This window comes from Nanorana parkeri, unplaced genomic scaffold, assembly GCF_000935625.1.
Source record: "Nanorana parkeri isolate BGI_ZX_2015 unplaced genomic scaffold, ASM93562v1 scaffold1485, whole genome shotgun sequence".
Taxonomy (NCBI): Eukaryota; Metazoa; Chordata; class Amphibia; order Anura; family Dicroglossidae; genus Nanorana; species Nanorana parkeri.
The window spans coordinates 378,962-395,615 of NW_017307753.1; the positions used below are offsets into that span (position 1 = coordinate 378,962).

The following is a 16,654-nucleotide window of genomic DNA, read 5'->3' on the forward strand; positions in this document are numbered from 1 at the left end:
TATGTATAGGGGCAGTTTTTTTTGTGTGTATGGGGGAGTGTATTATTTTATATGTGCAGGGGTCGTTTTTTAAAAAAAAGTTATTGGGGGTAATTGAGTGTATTAGGCTCTATTCACACCTGTATCTTTAGGTGAGATCAGGGATTCCTGCGTCAGGTACTTGTGTTTGCGTTAGGAATCCCTAATCTGGCGTTTACAAGCAGCCGCTGTCACCCATTGAAGTCAATGATCAGGTGACAGCCGTTGCATACCACATGTAATAGTATGCGATATGATTTCATTTGGTTAGGAATCAATCACTCTCCCTGGACGCAATGATTGTGCATCCAGGGAGAGTGATTGATTCCTAACCAAATGAAATCATATCGCATACTATTACATGTGGTATGCAACGGCTGTCACCTGATCATTGACTTCAATGGGTGACAGCGGCTGCTTGTAAACGCCAGATTAGGGATTCTTGCTGCAGGAAAACGCAAGTTCCTGACGCAGGAATCCCTAATTGCACCTAAAAACTTAAAGATATGAATGGGGCCTTATTGTGTGTATTGGGGTCCATAGTACTATACCGGATATATAGTTAAATTTTTTTTTTTTTTTTTAAGTATGAAATTTGGCGAGCGGCCCCCATGAGAGAGAAAAAAATGTCGAGTGGCCCCCGAGTGAAATGAGTTTGAGACCCCTGCTTTAAACATTTCTCAACTCTGTACAAATCTAACTGCCAGAAGTTTTAAAAAGCATCACAGGGATAATAAAAGTGAGTATATTAAGTTGGTACCTCAGTCTCAAAGATTACCTTTGAATCCTTTTTATGGCCTCCAGCAAGCAGTTTCATCACCACTATATTGTTTTTGGCAACCTTCAAAATCTCGTTGACCTTAGGAAACACAATCTGCTTCAATGAACAAGGTTTTGCAATAATTAAAAAAAGTGTACATTTCTTTCTTTTCCTATAGATGGGGGAAACCTAGAGACTGCTCTTAGAGCACTACATTTGTAGAACAATGATCATGACTACCACTGAGATGTAGAAGATAACCCCTAAAAGTAAAAATGTCAGTCTTTTTAACTAAGCTTTGAAGCACATGGAGCCCCTGTCCAAAGAGCGATGTAAACTCCTGGCACGATTTAACCAAGCCCACCAATTTCTGCAAGACTGGGTCGCATAGTGGTTACATTGCGGTAATGTGTTTGGCCTGAAAACACTCCCTGTCACCTGTCTGCACCAAGCTCTAGCTCTAGGTGGTCATATTTGCACAAGCTTGTTGGGAGTGATCAGTAGTCCTTGTGCACTACAGGAGGTTGGATAAAATCTGAATGTTTTGATTCAAATTATATGTAAACCCAAGAACAAAAAGTTTATAAATTGCAGCTTACAAATCCTTAGATGTAGCGGCGGCATTCGTTTTCATTTTAAAGGCCATGTACGTTTTTTGGAAATACAAAAAATGCCTGCTGATCCTGTCAGAAATGTTGTGTCCTTGTAAACTTCAGTGGACTGAACTGAAATCTTAAACATTGTTATCAGCCATCTCATCTATCTTCTGAAAAATAAAGCAACTCCCCTCTCTGTAATGGAGATGAGGAGGGTATTTATAGTACAAGTCAGAAGAGCAGCCAAGGGTGACAATGTTGCTCCTCCACAGATTCAGTAGACTAAGTGAGCGTTGTCACCCTACCACAGGAAGCTTGTTACTGGCAATATTAGCAGGTGAAAATAAAAGGAAAAGAAGCCTGAAAAAAGGAAACCAATGCAGCCACCGGATCTAAGCAGCAACATATTACATTTTTGTTCAGGGTTTAAATATGTTTGAATGATCTTAGTTGAATTCATCCATACCCCTTCTGAACCAAACTCCTGTGCAGTTATTCAGACTTACAGTTACATTGCACAAGTGGGGGAAAAGCTGTGAGATGTGCTTCCAAATTGAATGCAAAGGATGCATGCAGATGTATGTAACATCAAGTTAACAGAAACAATTTAACAATAAACCAATATGTTATATAAATTGGCTGCCTCCCCATGTGAGTATGGTACAAGATTACCCCTTGTGGTGCCATGTTCATTAATCACTATGTTGCAATTTATAGAGCGATTATGTAAATTATGGGAATATGATTCTAGTAATAGATAATGAGGGAAATTCATCAAAACTGGAGCAGCTGTGCACAGCAACCAATCAGCTTCTCTCTCTTTCAAATCTTAACTGAACTGAAGAGAGAAGCTGATTGGTTGCCGCGCACAACTGCCCCAGATTTTGATAAATTCCCCTCATTATGTTTTAATACTAAGACAAAAGCAAAAACACAAGTGAAAATACCCCAGCATATATGTAATATTTTAAAGATAATGGCAAACAGTTTTCCAGAACATCCCAAAAATGAGTTGGGCACACAGGTAAATATAAGGCCATATGGCAGTCAATTAGAAGGTATACAGTATATGTTAATACACTGTGGTTAATGTAGAACTATAACTGTGTGCGAAATGTAAAAACATGTCCGGGGGGAAAAAAAGGTGAAGTTGCATAGAGGTCAGATGCCGCAACCTAAAAAAAAACAAAAAAAAAACTGCTAAACAGCTAATGATCATAAATAGGAAAACAAGAGTCTGGACAGAGTTCTGGATCCAGTTAAAATCTTCTTTTTTTTATTCAAGACATTAGACCAGACATGGCAATCCTGCCAGCACGTTTCAGCCAAAAGACACCTTAATTAGAGATATAATTAGGGCCTCTTTTGGCTCAAACGTGTTAGCATACTGCGCCTGGTCTTATGCCTTGAATAATTACAGATTTTAACTGGATCTAGAACCATGTGCAAAACCTTTTTCTACTGTTTATGCCGAAGGGCTGATGGAAGCCTAGGTTGTGCACCGGTGTTCTGTGGAACTGCATTGGAGGAAGGATGTACAGCATTTTGTCTTGTAAGCCAAACCAGCCAATTATAAAGAAAAATCTCACCTCTTGATCTTGATTTGGGATATTTTCTAAAATCATCCTCGCTTGTTGAAAATGTTTGCTTGCTGCCATGTACAAGTCCGAAGATTGGGGTGTGGGACTGTACTTGTTTAAATCAGACATTTCCTTGGAAGTAAAACAAGTGACGCAACCATTAACAATCAAACTGCATTGTAAAATACAGCCCTCTAATTTACACATGTACTCCATTTAAATGTTAGGCCCTAGATATGTTACAATTGGATTGTACAATTTCTGTACAAATCAGCTTTTGATCCGCCAAAACTATATAATAGCAGGCCCTACCAAATCTATCCAATCAGGATGACTGTTGCACTTGTTGGTAGTTCTTAAGGACATTGTGCAATCAGATTGTAATGTGTGCAGTGAGCTTTAGAAGACAGATCAGATCACAGACTGCAAAAGGTGAAATATCACATTTCATAAGACAGCGATTCATGTATGAAGCAAAGAAAGCCAAGGAATCATTTTACTGAATCTTTCAGGTAAAATCTGAGGCAGTGCACTGAACACTTTATTCCATAAAATGATACACAGAGAAATCAATGCAGTAACCCCCCAACATCAATGAACAGATTAGCATCGATGTATAGGACTAAATTATATCATAATAATGTGCCCTGTGTAAAGATCTATATCTAACATGATAGATTGTCCTTATATTAACTTAGTAGACAATCAACGAGGTGGGGCTCCTGTTGGGGACTTTCCATACACTGGATCTATTCAGACGCAGGCACATATATAGATGCTCTAAAGCCGTGTTTCTTAACTGGTGGGTCGTCACCCAAAAGTGGGTTGCAACCCAGTGTCCAGTGGGTCGCCACGTGCCTGGTTTGAACATCCAACACTTTCTGACACTGGAACGTTTCAGACAACAAATACCAGATTTTGTAATTAGCTTATGCAAGGTAAAATAGATACGTACCTTAAACTGTAAATAATGCACTGGTGGTGGAGTGATAACACTGTTGAATGGGGCAAATCTGTGCTCATACCGAACTTGTTCACTGTCCAGCTCAAATTTGGGTTTTCTCACTTTGCCATCCATATCAAAGGCAATCATTGTCTAAATAGCACAAAATAGATAGCAGACGATAACAAATCCAAATTTTTTTCAGATCCTATCCTTATGTTTGAACTGTAAATATCTAGATTACTTTCATCATGGTTATCAGCAATCTCTTTGTACTGGTTTGCCTATTCACTGAACAGTGGTACAGCAATGTAAAGTCAGCCATCCTGGTCCACCCAAATGCCCCCTGCATGCAGCAGCAAGGCTGATAAATTGATCTTCTTGGATAACAGCTGTCTGAGCTAGATAGCTTGAAAGTCCCTCTCTTTACAACAGAGGTAACCAAGCTTCAGCCCTCCACTTGTGGAGAAACTACAAAATCACATTAGACATTGCCTAACAGCCACAGGCATGACTTACAGAGACATACAAGGTTATTTACAGAAGGGTGAAGAGTTTGGAGAAGGCAGGAGAAGAGAACAATCTAGGACAACATAGCTGAATTGGAAACATTCTCCAATTCAACTTACTTTCCAGTTCAGCTATTTTGTCCTAGATTGGTCACTTCTCCTGCCTTCTCAAAACTCTTCACCCTTTAGTGAATGGCCCTGATAGTTTCACCACAGCTGGAGGGACAGAGTTTGGCTACACCTGCTATAGAACATACAAGACTGGAGGGGGGACTGGGTATCGTGTGAGCAACCATCACATCTTAAGGACTGATTAGCTGCAGTATATACAGTACATTTTTGGCTTTAGGTTTAGATATACTTTCATTCCAAATTGCCATATCACTTTAAGAGGAAAAAAACTAGAGGCTTTAGATCAGCGGTTCTCAACCTGTGGGTCGCGACCCCGTCAGGGGTCGAATGGCGATATGCCAGGGGTCGCCCGGAAGTCTCCCGCTATTAGATAGCGACTCCCGGCCGCCCGAAGAGAAACACTTTCTCCCGCAGTAAACCTTTCCCTGCGATCGTTTTTTTTTTCTGACATCGGGGGCCGCCGTAAGTCAGAAAAAAACAAAACCCACCATAGGAATGCATAGCTAGATTCCTATTGGCTATTTCACTTTGCAATAGCCAATAGCAAACCAGCTATTGCTCCCGCCCTCTGCTGCTGCCAATCAGCAGAGGGGGACCTGAAGTTCTCCATCAGGTCCTTTTCTAGTGATTGACAGCAGCAGAGGGCGGGTGCAATAGCTAGCTTGCTATTGCAAAGTGAAATAGCCAATAGAAATCTAGCTATGCATTCCTATGGTGTTTATTTTTTTATTCTGACTGCGTACGCCAGTGGTTCTCAACCTGTGGGTCGCTGTGTGATTTCTGCTGTGCTTGGTGAGAGTCCTCCTCACCCCTCTCCTAGCGCAGCAGTGTCAGTTCTCCCGCCAAATGTCGCTGCAGCAGCCGCATCATCCCTACATTTTACCGTTGGGGTCACCACAACTTGGCAAATGTTACCAAGGGGTCCTGGCCCTAGAAAGGTTGAGAACCACTGCTTTAGATGGACTTGAAAGTTTAATATTCAGGTCCTCTTTGGTCATATAAATTAACCAGATTGTAAGTTTTCCTAGTAATAACATATTATTATACATGTGTTATGTACATTGCTTCTATGCAGTCTTTAGAGAAGTGAAACGAACACTATATCCTGACAAAATATACCAACATTCACAGTTCTATTAAAAACTGTAATGTGAAACTCGACATTTACCTTGTACATCCCAGCACACATATTCTGATAGGCTTGGCTTAGTGTTATCTCTCTGCTCAGAGGCCGAACTGCAAAACAAGTACCATAAACTCACTACTACTTGTGAAAATCGGGACATCGGAAACAACTGTGTCAGAAGATAAATGACCCATTGATTTCAGAATGCATTCTGTTATTAAGAAAAATCCCCTTACAGTTATGCAAGAATAGCAAGGATAATAGTACTTTTACATTAAACTCCTCTAACCCACCCTATGAATTGCACTGTCACCTCCTACCCCAACTTACCCTACCCATAACTCTTTACTAGAGCCACATCCTGAGCAATGTGTTCTTCTCCTTGGGTAAATAGCCACACCTGCGCAATGAGACCACCGAGACCTGCATGGGGCCCCCTGGATGGTGGGGATGCTTTTTAGGATGGCCCATAGAAGGATTTTGGCCCAATAGGAATAAACAGGGGTTCGGGGTAAATAAGCAGTTAGAGTTAGGGGTGCTGGTGCAGTTATTCTGGGAGGATGGTTTAGGGGAGTTTACCATAATAGTGCTTTATGTGTCTTGGCGTTTCCCTTCTCTGTGATCTCACACCAAACCCAGAATGTGATATCATGTAACATAGTAAATAATCATTTTTATACAACTCTTATTTCTGTACATGTAATTAACACTAAAATACTAGTCAGCATCAAACCCAACTTGACTATATGAAACAGCTGCATACCAGTACTCAAACTAAGGAACATTTTGTAAATGGCAATATCTTCTAGTAGCAAGAGCTGAATACACAAGTGTAAATGTATGAAGAAAGCCATATTGCGACTCCAAATACAAAGATATTTTTCTTAGATCTTTAATGCAATACAAACTTTGGTCACTAGAGAGAAAAGTAAATTTGGGTCTAAAGCGTAAGGTGTATTTCCACTTGTGAAGCCAAATTGGGATAACACCTATTATTAAACTAGATGTGGAAGACTGCTTGTCCTAACAAGGGGTAAAATATCTAAACACATTGGGGGAGTAAACAAAATCTGGAGCAGTTGCCCATGGCAACCAACCAATCAGCTTCTCTCTTCAGTCTGTTCAGTTAAGATTTGAAAATGAAAGAGAAGCTGATTGGTTGCCATGCACAGCTGCTCCAGTTTTGATAAATTCCCCTCATTGTATGCGAATGCACTTAAAAAAACTAATTTAAAAAAAACAAATGTCCCTCAGTCTGCACACTTATCTAGTCAAGAAAGTAAACGCTTGCTTATAAAGTCCCATCTAGAATAATTCACCAAAGAAACGGGTACAAATGTATGAAATAGATTTTAAATCTTTTTAGGTATGCTGTGTGAATGAGAACATATAGGAGTGGTTTTCTCAAATGGAAATGGTCTTTAAAGCCAAGAGACATATTTGTGTAGCTTCTCAAAAGAATTTCAGACAAGTTCTTCATTGTCTGGTCGCTCTTCGTGGAACTTACAAAAGTGGCCTAATTTAACCTGTGTGCCTCTGACAAGGTGTAAAAGGAGTGCTGTTGAAAAGAAGTCTGCTGCAGGACTTATACAGACAGATCTGTAAATTTACAAAAACACACGATAAAAATCAGAGTGAAATAGAGGTGGTGCTGTAATCACAAACCAAGAAGTGCCAATCCACGTGGCTGGAAAAGTGCAGGCTTGTAAAAGCTACCTTTCTTTTTCTTCTTTGTCTTTTTGCTGCTCCGTCCTTTCTGCTGCTCCTCCATTATGCGTTCTTCTGCCATCTGTGAGCTATCTGCTCGACTCAGTGTGGACATTAACCATGCATACAAAAACTCGGAAAGATACCTGCATGAGAAGGTTACCAAACATGTAATCTGATTAAACAAAGCATTTCCAGTTAGAATATATAACTGCATGTAAATCATATGCCAAGGTGGAAATAAAAAAACATAGTACAGCTCTGGAATACATGCATATTTCTGCAAGTACAGGAAAATTATTCCTGATGTGCCAGAACTATAGTGTACGCCTACTTTCCCCTTTGACATGACAAAATAGTGTATTTTGGAGGTCTGAATTTCTAAGCACATGGTGTCAGCTCTGCCTACTTCATTCAGGATTTATTACAAAGAACACATCCTTATCTCCATAACATAAAGTTTATTGTTAGGGATTACATAACATTTTATCCAGAGAAAAATGGGACTCTCAGAAAATATCACAAACTATACAACGTGTAGAACAGGGGTGCCCACAATTTTTGTGTTAAGATCTACTTTTCATATGACAAGCTACATGAGATCTACCAACGAAAAAAAACCCTCCGTCGCTCTCTCTCTCCTGGCTGTCTCTCCTCGCTCTCCTTGCTATCTCTCCTCTCTTTCCTGGCTGCCATTCCTCATTTTCTCTCCCAGCTGTCTCTCCTCGCGCTCTCTCTCCCCGCTCTCTCTCCTGGCTCACCTTGCTATATTTTGCAAACAGTGTAGTGCAACAGGCTGTGTAAACGAATATTCTTTGATGTAATACATGGCACTTCAACCACCAGTATCCACCAGAAAAGTGTCAGGAAGCTTTGCTCAGCAGACTCGGGCTAATAGGTAATCATGTGTGCACAGCTAAATATATATACCAAAATGGAATAAAGGGGCCACCATTCACACCCTTCGTGATCTACCAGCATCAGCTTTCAGAGCTACTGGTAGATCACGATTTACCTAATGGGCACCCCTGGTGTAGAAGCTTTCCTAGCACTAACATTAGAATCGCTTCATGCTTTGATTTGCAGTTATCGAGTGCAGTCGTTCTCAGCCCGACTTTTGTTCCGTACTACATCCAGACCCTACTGGAATAAATGTCAAGGGGTGAACCTGGGGTAACCTTCGTTCACAGAGTTCCGCATGTGGTGGTTTCTATGGAGTGCATTTCAGCTCCAGAATTACAGGCATTGCCTTTGCACCTTTCTTTGCAAGATTGAGTGAGTAGGCCAGTCGGACCAAGCACAGAGAGTACCCTCACTTTTTTTGTTGCTGGATGTCATTATCCCCACTGGCTGTGTCGTGGAAGGAGATAACTTTACCGCCATACAGCGTCAAATAAGCATCTCCCCGCTGCTGCTCGTGTTGCAAACAGCCACATGCAACTTCAATCTTCCAATCGTTCCTGCTGGCGCTTACAGTGACTTTGGTCATCTCCGACCACCCGATCTTCCAATCACGGACCCTCGCCTACTGTACTTACAGCTGTCTGTGTTTCATAAGTACATGATACCTTTCCTCTTACCCTGAGCGTGTATGTTATCTAACCACACTGTGGCTGCAAGGTGATGGATTCTACACATGGGGGGGAAAGGGTTACAGTCCCACTGTACTGGGTGTTCCAGCTCATTTGCTACTAACAGGTTAATGCAGCGCTCCAACAGATGGTGCCGACAACTGCAGCCAGGAGTCATGCTGTACTCTGCTGTTATAGTCTCTCCAATCTCTGGGACCCAGGTGTCGTGGTCAATAATGGGATTTCTACTTGATATGTATTTTTCATGTAGCAAAATGCATGAGTTTAGCTGCACTAAAAATGGACAATGGTGAATATACTCTGACACTCAATTGCAGCTTGTTTGAACTCCCTTCAACTTTTCCTCCCTTGGCTTTTGCTTTCCATTTCCATATCTGGATACTTTTGACTAGGATAGGAATCTGGCGGAGTGGAGCTGATTGACAGTTACTTTCATATGGCCAGCTGCTGTTATAGAGGTATCTTACAATGCTAGTAAACTATACTCCACTACACTACACATGTATATACTGTATATTACAAAGATAAACACTCTAAAGTCATGGATTAGGGTGCCATAAAATTATCTACAAGAACATATATTGGAAAAGAAAATCCTTTGTAACTCACCAATAGATGTAATAGTACTCATGCATGCTGTACAGTTCCAGTTCAAAACCACTTAGCAGGTACTGGACCATTATCCGCAGGTTATGATAGAGGATCCAGGTTCCCAAGCATGCCAGGTGTTGTCTCTGGGGCTCCTGCTTAAGCAGCATGCTGTGGAGGGCTGCATCTACCTTCTCCGCCTTACACAAAGTAAGTTATAGCATGACATTACAAATGCTGCATGGAAAATAAATACTAACAAGTATCTGTAAAAAATTGTTTTATCATAACATTTTATAGGACTTAGACAGTCATACACATTTTATTTTACTCTGCACGTACTAAAAACATTCAATAAAGCCATTTTTCCGTTTACCATATGCCCGTAACTCTAACCAAACACAAAGAAAAGAGGGCACCCCAAATAAGTGCACCACTGTAACTATAGAAGATTTGCAAACATAAGGAAACTGAGCTGAGAAAGAGAACACATTTTACGAGATCACTGAAGCAATAAAGTCCACCTGCCATGTAATGCAGTTAAGCAATACAGAGTGGAGAAAACAAATATAGCCACTGAACAGCATTTGAAGATGCTAAAGAGTTAAACAGTAAAAGGAACGCCTACTGCTCACTTCTACAAACAGGAGATGATTCCTAAAGAATTGGGTAACAGGATCTTGCAGGAATTTCTCCCTGGTCTGTGAGCTGTGAAATGTAATACTGTTCTCGGCATTAAACTTTGCCAAAAGAAAGGAGCTACTGCATCCGCATGGAGCAAAACTTCACATTTAGCTGTCTGTGAAAGCTCTCATACATCCAGGTCATTGTATATCTGTAAAAATAAGTCACAGAAACTGGACTTGCTGTATTTTTCTTGAAGACGTTTCACTGGTCATCCAACCAGCTTTCTCAATTCAGAAATTGAATCTCAAATGTAATTTCTGAATTGAGAAAGCTGGTTGGATGACCAGTGATACGTCTTCAAGAAAAATTCAGCAAGTCCTGCTGTTTTCACTTATTTTTGCAGATTTCACGTTTACCCTCCCTCCCTCCATGCATGCATACAGTATCTCCATGCTCTCTTAGACTATTTCCAAAGTCTTTTGTATATTGGGTACATACTTAATAACAGCTGTTAAGAATTGACGAAAGACACATTTACATATTAAAATGAAGAAAGAATAAAATACCTCATCTTGCAATGTGGCAAAATCTTCAAGGATATGACCAAGTTTATCTCTCTGCCGAGCTCTGTTGTGTCCATGAATTTGAATTAGACTACAAAATGGCTTGAAAGAGACAAATGTAGTATGGTGTTCATTTGATAATACTCTTGTTTAACACCCCCTGCACCGCCCGCCCCGCCGCCCCCAAACAAAACAAAAAACCACCAAAGGAATATAATCATCACAGGGCTGTTCTGGCTAATCATCTTGGCACAATCTGATATTTTATGGGATACAGTTCAGTCATTCTTCAGGAATTGTTAACTGATCAGGTTTAATTTAGCAGTGTGAGACGTGTGCACACAGCCAAGAACGTAATGTCTACTACACAGACACCAGGATTTTCACAGAATTTTAAGACAGAATCTCAGTAGTAAAAGTAGATGGTGACTTTGACTAGTGCCCGGATAAAGATGAACTTGGCCTTTGAAGAGAAAGAAGGCACCGGGGAGTAGTACATTCTTTCTGTGGTGTAATAAAACCCACAAGTGTGACATTTACACCTTTACTTAACATAGAAAAAATATATCTGATGTTAAAATTGCTTTTAAGAGATGTACAAGTAAAAAAAAAAATTACTCACTCGTACACAGTGCGTCACAAAGGAATCAATGTAATCTTTTGCTTGATGATTGTTGTATAAACAGCACCTAGAACAAAGGAACATTAAGTAAAGGAACCCCATCCAAGACAACCTAACCTTCAAGTGACCTATCAAGGAAAACGTAATCCTTACTTTGGAGAAAGGACAGGGGGGCTCACAAAGGCGCGTAGTGCATCTTTTATCATATCCTGCATCAGATGTGTTCCAAAGACCTTTTTGTTATCCACCAAGAATGTGGTCTGGTGTGAGAAAGAAGATATTAAATTGGTATCAATGCACAGTCTTTAGCTCAGTAACAGCTGAACATGCGGATATACTTTTTTTTATTTATTATTGGTATTTATATAGCGCAGACAATTTACACATCGCTTTACATAGTTGCACATTCACATCAGTCCCTGCCCTCAAGGTGATTACAATCTATGGTCCCTATCTCACATACATACACATCACGGCCAATTTAGACAGGAGCGAAGTAACCTACCAGCATGAGGCAACCCACACAAGCAACATGCAAAGAGAACATGCAAACTCCTTGCAGACAGTGATCTGGCCGGGATTCAAACCAGGGACCTCCAGTGCTGCAAGGCAGAAGCACGTCATGAGATTGAACACAGTATCTGGTACTATGGGCAGCACCTCTACAAAATCAACTACCAGAATAGGCAGAGAAGTTGAAAATTGCATAATATAAAAACGAGAACCTCTGCAGAGTAAACATAGATACAAATAGTTGCTTGTCATTTATTGCTCGTAAAAGAGAATATATGCAAGTAGTTATTAAAGCTGCAGTTTAATCTGATTATATTTTGCCTCCCGGGTGCCTCCTTTCCCCCATAAACATGCTAATAAAATTAACCACTTGCTGACCAGGCTGTTACATCCCCTTCCTGCCCAGGCCATTTTTCAGTATTCAGCGCTGTGGTACTTTGACTGACATTTATTCCGTCATGCAACGCTGTACTGAAATTAATTTTATACCCTTTTTTGGGTACAGATGGAGCTTTCTTTTGGTGGTATTTAATGACCACTGGGGTTTTATTTTTTACTATATTAAAGGAAAAATGACCAAAAATTTTAACAAAACTGCTCACCTATATTAAAATTATAAAACATTACCCAATTTTTTGGTAAAATATAAAAGGCGGGGTCACGATACACATCGCTTTACATAGTTGCACATTCACATCAGTCCCTGCCCTCAAGGTGATTACAATCTATGGTCCCTATCTCACATACATACACATCACGGCCAATTTAGACAGGAGCGAAGTAACCTACCAGCATGAGGCAACCCACACAAGCAACATGCAAAGAGAACATGCAAACTCCTTGCAGACAGTGATCTGGCCGGGATTCAAACCAGGGACCTCCAGTGCTGCAAGGCAGAAGCACGTCATGAGATTGAACACAGTATCTGGTACTATGGGCAGCACCTCTACAAAATCAACTACCAGAATAGGCAGAGAAGTTGAAAATTGCATAATATAAAAACGAGAACCTCTGCAGAGTAAACATAGATACAAATAGTTGCTTGTCATTTATTGCTCGTAAAAGAGAATATATGCAAGTAGTTATTAAAGCTGCAGTTTAATCTGATTATATTTTGCCTCCCGGGTGCCTCCTTTCCCCCATAAACATGCTAATAAAATTAACCACTTGCTGACCAGGCTGTTACATCCCCTTCCTGCCCAGGCCATTTTTCAGTATTCAGCGCTGTGGTACTTTGACTGACATTTATTCCGTCATGCAACGCTGTACTGAAATTAATTTTATACCCTTTTTTGGGTACAGATGGAGCTTTCTTTTGGTGGTATTTAATGACCACTGGGGTTTTATTTTTTACTATATTAAAGGAAAAATGACCAAAAATTTTAACAAAACTGCTCACCTATATTAAAATTATAAAACATTACCCAATTTTTTGGTAAAATATAAAAGGCGGGGTCACGTCAGGTAAAAAGACACCAAACATGTCAAGCCTTAAAATTGCACGCGCGACACCTCAGAAAACTACATTACCCAAAATTGGCCATAGGCGACGCTTTAAAAGCTTTTACCGCTCATCAGTTTAGTGTTATCAGTCATTGATGGGCCTAAAACGATTGCTCTCACTCCAACGTTTGCGGCGATATTTAACATGTGTAGCACAATTGTCGTTTTTGCGTGCTGGCCCAATGTTTTGGTAAAGGATAAAAGACGGGGTCATATCGGGTAAATAGACACCAAACATGTCAAGCTTTGAAATTGCACGCACCCGCAGAATCGCAAAAAACTACCATACGCAAAATTGGCCACAGGCGGCGCTTTAAAAGTGAACTTGCTGAGGATAGAAGCTGAATACTATGCAAAGCTGCTCTAGATTCTGTCTGCTGCAGTTTTAGTAAATTCCCCGCATATTAAATTATCGAAACTATATAAAAAGTGCCAGGCATCTAATTGTACATTGTTTGTACAGGGACACATCTATCATCAAGGAAGTTTGGGATAGCAACTCAGATGACACCTCAATCACCTGGTACAGCCTAAAGCTGGCCATACACGGTTACATATTTTTCGTTCAGCCCAGAGAATTAAAATAAAGATAACACATTCCTCCATTCACTCGAAACAGCGTGGATGGACAAATCTCTGGCTGTGTCCTTTGTATTTCGACAGCGGGTGGGCTGCTGTCGGAATACTTGAACAGTGATGGCAGCTGACTGGCTGCCGTCACTGTTTGCCTGGAGATTTTCCATCTGGCTCCTTTGACTTTCTGATCAAAGGATGCCGGGTGTAAGGGCGCCCACAGCGTCACTGTACGAATTTCAGCCAGTTCAACAAGAATCATGCTCTATCCTAAAACAAGTACCAATTCTAACAGAAAGGCAATGGCAGCCTCCAGCGTTGGAAGGAAGACTTGGATGCAACAAATAGCCCTTCTGACTGAAAGGAGAGAGAGATAATAAAACATACATACAAACTAAACACAACAAATACCCTCCTTACCATCTTGTCTTGATTTGTATTGCGATTGTAATGTCTTCCTTATATTGTAAAGCACTGCACAAACTGTTGGCACTATATAAATCCTGTATAATAATAATACTTACCTGTAAGAGAGATCTTGAAAGAACACAAGGAGACTGTTCACTGAACTCACAGAAAAAGTCCTAGAGAACAAGTCAAGTGTTAGTATGGCATCCCCAAGTCATATGTACTGCACTTCAGATAATAAAGGAATTTGCTGACAACATATTCAAATATTATACTTGGAGTCCTGGCGAACCTGAGCATCAAGACAAAAATTCAGTCCCATTGTAAGGGCAGACGTCAACATTTCGTTAGTTAGCATTCCCCTGCTTCCCAATGGACACTGGGGAAACACTGAAGAGACCTGAATTAGGATACTATCCCCAGTGTCCACAAGTGCAGGTCTGCCCTCACTAGGAAAGGGGTAGAGCTTAAAAGCAGAATAGGGATAGAACAAAAAAAAAGGTAAAGACTACTCCTTACTATAGGCAAGAACACAAGTGTGAGGCATAAAAAAACTATCCTGATAAATAGAAACCAAAAAAAAAGAAGAGATATGGAAAGCAGCATATAATCTGTGTAAATCTGCATAGGTACTCATAGTCAACAATGATCTATTTTTTTATGCACCAGAAAACATAGGAAATTCTGAAACAAACAGTTCTAAGAACTTACCAAAATACTGTGAAGGTTTGACAAATTGACCACTTCACACACAGTTTTTATCCGATCTATTAGCTTATAAAAATAAGTCACCATTTCTTCTTTTTTAATTATTTTTGCGTAGCGTGGAAAAGTTGGAGGAAGTAAACGTTGGTTGACCAGAGGCTCAAAACCCATCATAATTGGATTATCTAAAACAATAGCAGTTTGTTGTAATCAATTATACTGTTAGAAGAAAACAGATGTACAAACGTACATTTAATTTAATATCTCAGGTCATCCTAAATGTTCAACCAACCACAAAGAATGTGAACACATGAAAAGTTATTAAAGAGCAAAGTGAAAGTACTCAGCCCCCAAGTGGACCTGTCACTGTATGCGTAAACATCTATCAATCAGTTGAGGTGTAGGTGCAATGGCATGCATAAAATGATTACTAGTTTGAATATAGGGACCTAATGGTTTAAAAAAGAAAAAACGAACACCTTGCTATGTAAAGCAAACTAGAAGGCACTCAAAATCTGTAAGATATTAATGGTTGTATGCATTTTGAATTGCATGTAAAACAAGCACTACTAATATCCTTAAGGTGCCCATACACTGTTCGAATTTCGGGCGGTTTTTGAATTCAGTGTGTTGTGCTGTCGGCACCATCAGCTGATCGAAGGAGCTGGTCGGAAAATCTTCAATCGATCAGACCTTGCAGCCAATGAGCTGCCCGCTGTGGTTGGGTATTCTGACAGGTGCCGCCGGCACCTGTCACGATGTAAACAGCAGGATTCCTCATGGTTAGTGTTAATGGAGGAATCGGTTCTATTTTTTTCATTCAGCCCATGGGTTGAGCGAAACAAAAAATGATCAGTGTATGGCCAGCTTTAGACTGCTATTTTAGATAAAAGGTGAGGTATAATCATCTACAGAACTACTGCAATGAAAACTTAATTCTGCCTAAATAAGAGTATGATATTTTACCTGCTTAGCAGCATGACAACAGCCTCATGCTGACCCCCTGATGCAATACACTAATTTTAAATGTGCTTGAGGCATGTGTCAAAAAGTTAATGATATGCTAGTAAGCAATTACAAAAAAAAAAGAAAATCGCAGAATTAACCAAGGAAGAGCAATACACATCTGACCAAGATGTTAAATATGTACATATATCGTAGGAAAATGTTCTTTGTACCTGCTAAGATATGCCTCAACCTGTCCTCAATATGCAAAAAAGGTCCCCGACAAACTCAACAACCAGAAAATGAGTTGTCAGCATATGAGTCATGGCTTCACTCTGGGGAAATGAAGGAAGGGAGTTATGTGAATTCCGGCATCTCAGCATCTCTAGGATGTGCTTTTTTCTATTGGTGCTCCAGATTATATGCTTGTTATACCCATGGCGCCATACAGTGGCTAAAGCAGATATTTACATCTCTAGGGGACCAAGGGGTGCCAGGTTTCATCTATTTTTGTATAACTCAAGAGAGTGTTCTACATATGCTGCATATTTAAACTTTTCAGTATCTCAGGAACTGTGTGAGGCATCCGTAATTTATTCATGGAACAGTCTAGATACTCCTGGGGGGGGGGGGGGGGGGGGCTG

At 40.3% G+C, this 16,654-nt stretch overlaps 1 protein-coding gene across 1 annotated transcript in view; it reads right to left on the reverse strand.

Moving 5' to 3' along the window:
- NAA35 (N(alpha)-acetyltransferase 35, NatC auxiliary subunit) overlaps positions 1 to 16,654 on the reverse strand; it is a 34,130-nt gene that overhangs the window by 8,378 nt on the left and 9,098 nt on the right. The window contains exons 9-19 of the mRNA XM_018570247.1: positions 15,072 to 15,250; positions 14,477 to 14,536; positions 11,517 to 11,623; positions 11,364 to 11,430; positions 10,745 to 10,843; positions 9,573 to 9,751; positions 7,381 to 7,517; positions 5,707 to 5,774; positions 3,910 to 4,050; positions 2,964 to 3,086; positions 797 to 877 (exon numbers count right to left, since the gene is read on the reverse strand). Of these exons, the coding sequence (XP_018425749.1) occupies positions 797 to 877; positions 2,964 to 3,086; positions 3,910 to 4,050; positions 5,707 to 5,774; positions 7,381 to 7,517; positions 9,573 to 9,751; positions 10,745 to 10,843; positions 11,364 to 11,430; positions 11,517 to 11,623; positions 14,477 to 14,536; positions 15,072 to 15,250 (1,241 nt within the window). The remainder of the gene's footprint in view (positions 1 to 796; positions 878 to 2,963; positions 3,087 to 3,909; positions 4,051 to 5,706; positions 5,775 to 7,380; positions 7,518 to 9,572; positions 9,752 to 10,744; positions 10,844 to 11,363; positions 11,431 to 11,516; positions 11,624 to 14,476; positions 14,537 to 15,071; positions 15,251 to 16,654) is intronic.